The sequence below is a fragment of the Otolemur garnettii genome, unplaced genomic scaffold (assembly GCF_000181295.1).
Source record: "Otolemur garnettii isolate 467f Iridium unplaced genomic scaffold, OtoGar3 scaffold00159, whole genome shotgun sequence".
NCBI lineage: Eukaryota > Metazoa > Chordata > Mammalia > Primates > Galagidae > Otolemur > Otolemur garnettii.
Window position 1 is genome coordinate 1,088,967 of NW_003852554.1, and position 4,674 is coordinate 1,093,640.

Consider the following 4,674-nt stretch of genomic DNA (forward strand, 5'->3'; position numbering starts at 1 on the left):
AAAAAAAAAAAAAAAAAAAAAATTATGAATTAGTCTATGATTGTAAACTCCAAGAGCAGAAACTGTGGATTTTTTTCTCTAGTTCATAACAAAGCACCTAGCAGGCAATAGGTATTTTAGAAAGATTTTATGAACTCAGCTGAACTTCATTAGGATACAGTATAAATAACTTAACAGTGATTATCAGTGCCTGGGCCCAATAAACTTACCCCCTTAAACCTGTAAATACTGGCCACTTATTAATGGGCTCCTGAGAATTTTATTAAGTGTAAACCTTGGTTGCCTAACAATATCACTACTACATAACTTAAGCAAACAGACAGGCATCCAATATAAACACATTATTCAACACTACTTTAACCCAGAAATGTCTGTAAGGTAAGTCCATCTATCTGGCAAAAAAAGGGCAGACAGCTACTGACTAATATCCTTTCATGTTGGAAACTACTGTGTTCAGGGAAATACCTCACAAACAGGTCCGGATGTGCAAAAAAGTCCGCATACATTTCTAAAAGAGATCTTCTTTCAAGAATAAATGTTGGAAGAACTACCTGAAAAACATTCACATGTGACCCAGGATGATCAAATTTCACTACAGATAAATATATTGCTAAATTACTTAAAAAAAAAAAAAGAAAAGAAAAGAAAACACAACTCATTCTGATCACATTTACATCCACCACATACTGCCCAGCCATGCTTCTAAAAACTACTTCCCAAATTGTTCTGATTCAGAAATGCACATTAACTTGCCCAGCGGATGAAACCAGTAAAGGGGTTGCCGACATACAAATGTCACTTCCTCTGTACAACCTCCCTTTTCTTCCTGTTGGCCATAAACTACTCAGTAGTAATTCTTTGATACCTCTTACCTGCTGGAGCACTACATATATAATACGTTATCTAATTAAACTATGATAAAGAAATTATTATTGAAATATGAAAATTAAGAGAGGATGAAAAATGTTCTTGCTGTTCCATTGTTAATGTGGAATTCAAAATTGAGTCTGTCAGATCTGGGGGCATCTGTGCACTTTCCTCTCTCCTGCTGCTTCTTTATCATTATTAGACTGGTATATGACAAAATTTATCTCCTTATAAATTTGTATCAAACATATAATGAACTCCTACAATATACGAATCAAGTTTTTTCCATATTTGCATTTTAATTACTATTTATACAGTAAGATTTTTTATTTTTTTGAGACAGGATCTCACTACATTGCCCCAGCTGGTCTTGAACTCTTGGCCTCAAGCAATCCTCCAGCCTTGGACACCCAATGTGCTGGAATTATAGGGATAAGCCACCAAGCCTGGCCAGTAAGAGATGTTTAAATCAGCAATTGAAGGAATAAACAAGAGAATACAGATTGGGGATCAAATAGGGGGAAATACCTTTAATATATAAACAGCTTTTACAAATCAACAAGAAAAACATTACACTCTAGTAGAAATATGTAAGAAGGAATTGAATAGCCAATTAAAAAAAAAAAAGAAGGGTCAAAACCATATAATTACATTATGCTTCTAATCCTAGCACTCTGAGAGGCTGAGGCAGGATTGCTTGAGCTCATAAGTTAGAGACCAGACTGAGCAAGAGAGATCTCATCTCTAAAAAATAGCCAGGTGTTGTGGCAGGCGGCTATATTCTCAGCTACCAGGTAGGCTGAGGAAAGAAGATCACTAGAACCCAAGTGATCTCTCTCTGAGGCAAGAGTTTGAGGTTCTGTGAGCTATGATGCCACAGCACTCTACAAGGTCAAGAAAGTGAGACTCTGTCTCAAAAACAAAAAAAAAATTTTCACTTGTAATCAAGCAAAATATTTACCTCAACTTCTCTAAAATTCCTATACTTGCACTGAGTTTCAGGGTTGTTCTGAAGACTAGGTGAGCAAATAGGATGTGATTTGGTAGTATCCCTAAAAACTAAGAAGTATTTGGAATTAAACTGTTTTTTTGGAAAGTATCTTAAGTGGGAAAACATTCTGATAAAAGATAAAATTAAGTCATATTGTAATGACTAGAATGCATAAAAGGAATCAAGATTTCAGAATCTGTTAAGCAATCACATCCATGTATGCCAGGAAAAGATTTTAACAGCTTATTGTTAACACACTCAGTAGTAATAAATTATTATAATACCATTCATAATATAACGAGTTTTTAGCATCTATAGACCCAAATGCAGATTGTGTTCAGATCTGGCTATAAGAAGCACAGCCCTCTTTCTCAGGTTCCTGAGGTGGATATGGACTCGCTTATCATTTAACTTCCCTTTCCACTTACTGGTTCAGGCACAGACACATGCCTGACTCTGGCCAATGAAAGTGAATGAGAAACCTGATGGGCCACTTTTAGAAAAGAATGTCTGTCACTGCAACCACAAAAGGCCAGCAGCTATGCAAGCAAACTATTACTGAGGCAATAATGGAAACAAACTGCTACAAATATCCACCGACCTAGACCATTCATGGTCCATATGCTGAGCTCCACAAATTAATCTTATCCTCGTATTTCTCTTCTCAATTAGGTTAGGGGTAGAGGTCCTGTCATTAACATGTATTAGAAGGTATTACAGATTCATCTGTTTCTTAATGGCCCTCTAAATCCAAAACCAAAATGAAGCTCACTACTGACTAGAGCATTGGAGTTAATTTTGTAATAACAAAACCAAAAATTCAGAATTTAATTAAAGCTGGGTAGAATAAAATTTAGCCAACAGAAGAGGTACTACAGCTCATTCTTAAAGATGAAAGAATGCCAAATCTTTCCAGTAGTGGAAAGATTTCAGGTCTTCAAATCAGTCTAGATTAAAATCTCAATCTACCACTTAACTCAGTCAAGTTACTCCCATGAATTTTGGTTTCCTCATCTACAAAACAGAATTAACAGTAACACCACAGTGTGGTGGTGAGAATGAAAAGGATGAGACTTGCAGCAGTGGCAGAAGTATACGAGGCACCCATACACCAATCCTAACTCAATCAGGGATTCTGTTTAGCACTCTAAGTTTAAATTCAAATTCAAATCCAGACAACAGTAATTGTATGACTCGATATATGGCATATAATTTTCTACTCACTCTCTTTTCTAATCCTTACAATAGCCCTGTGAAGTAGGTTACTGTATGTCCATTTTGTCTGTGAGAATCCTGAAGATGGTGGAGGATGGGAACTGCTCAAGGCCACGTGGTTTGGCAATAGTGCAGGTAGGATACAAGCACAGGTTCTCTGACCTTAAGATCAGAATCTGCTTCATTTTGAATCTCCGCATACAACACTGCTTTAGGTTTTATCCGAAGTACTATCCAAGCCCAATGCTATTCCTCATTTGTCCCCCAAAAATCCAAATCTCAAATCTGTACAACCACATATACTATTTTCTTATAAAATTCTTATAGCTTCACTTATTTCATCCATTTATAAACTTTTCAGTTTATATACAGTTTCATCTACAAGTACATTAAACCACAAGACAAGCATCAACAGAAGTTATATCATTTACTTTATTTACAAGCACACTCACTGCACAACCACTGAGAATCCACACACACAAGTTGAGACTTAGGGCGAATGCCAAGCCTGGTTCTTACCTTAGTAAGATCCATTCCAAGCCTAACCTGTGACAGGAGGTGCATGATGACGCTCTTGTGCTCCTCCACAGAGCCGGCCTCCCCATCATCGTCTCTGTCATCATGCGAATCAAAAAGATCTAAAGTAAAACAAATCTTACTAGACTGCTGTTCTACTGGGCCAGTCTCTGTCTCTATCAGTACTACAAATGTTTTTAAGATAAAGAAAAATTCTCAGAGGTGACTTACCAGCATCACTTGTTCCATTGGACATAGAAGAATTAAGTGATTCTGTAGTATCTGGGCGCTTCAGACTATTTCCCGAGCTGCTGTGTGTCAAAACTGAGGCAGATCCAGAAGAACTAAAACAAATCAATAATTCTCTTAAGCTAAAGAAATCAATTTATAATCATAATAAAATGACCTACAAAGTGACTTAACAAATATATCCACACAGTGAGACTAGACTCTGTTAGCTGCTCATATATAGACATACATGCACTTTCCAACTCTCTCCCTGCCACGCTCATTCCAAAATCATAAAGTCTAATGACAAGAACTCTTCTTGTCCTTGAGTATAATTGTGACGGATGTGTTACTTGGTTCAACGTAAGCATTTCACATTGTATATCGAAGCAGTATCCTGAACCCTATAAATGAATCAATGTACAAAGTTATGATTTAATAAAAAATAATTATAAAAAAAAAAATAGGGGTGGCGCCTGTGGCTCAAAGGAGTAGGGTACCAGCCCCATATGCCGGAGGTGGTGGGTTCAAACCCAGTCCCAGCCAAAACCCACAATAAATAAATAAATAAATAAAATATAAGGTTCAACAATTAAAAAAAAAAAAGAACTCTTGTCTTATGCTTTTTGCACACAGTATATGCTCAACCAGATTACAATGAAAAGCAAACCACTTATCATAAAAAATTAGATTTTGGGGCTGAGTGCCTGTAGCTCAGCAGCTAGGGCACCAGCCACATACACGAGAGCTGGTGGGTTCGAACCCAGCCCAGGCCTGCCAAACAACAATGACAACTACAACCAAAAAATAGCTGGGTGCTGTGGCAGGCGCCTGTAGTCCCAGCTACTTGGGAGGCT

At 37.1% G+C, this 4,674-nt stretch overlaps 1 protein-coding gene across 2 annotated transcripts in view; it reads right to left on the minus strand.

The window, feature by feature from the left end:
• OSBPL9 (oxysterol binding protein like 9) overlaps positions 1–4,674 on the minus strand; it is a 40,739-nt gene that overhangs the window by 13,448 nt on the left and 22,617 nt on the right. For both annotated transcript variants that reach the window (XM_023519156.1, XM_012811469.2), the window contains 3 exons: positions 3,821–3,933; positions 3,593–3,711; positions 466–551 (listed from right to left, as the gene is read on the minus strand). In XM_023519156.1, coding sequence (XP_023374924.1) covers positions 466–551; positions 3,593–3,711; positions 3,821–3,933 — 318 coding nt within the window. The remainder of the gene's footprint in view (positions 1–465; positions 552–3,592; positions 3,712–3,820; positions 3,934–4,674) is intronic.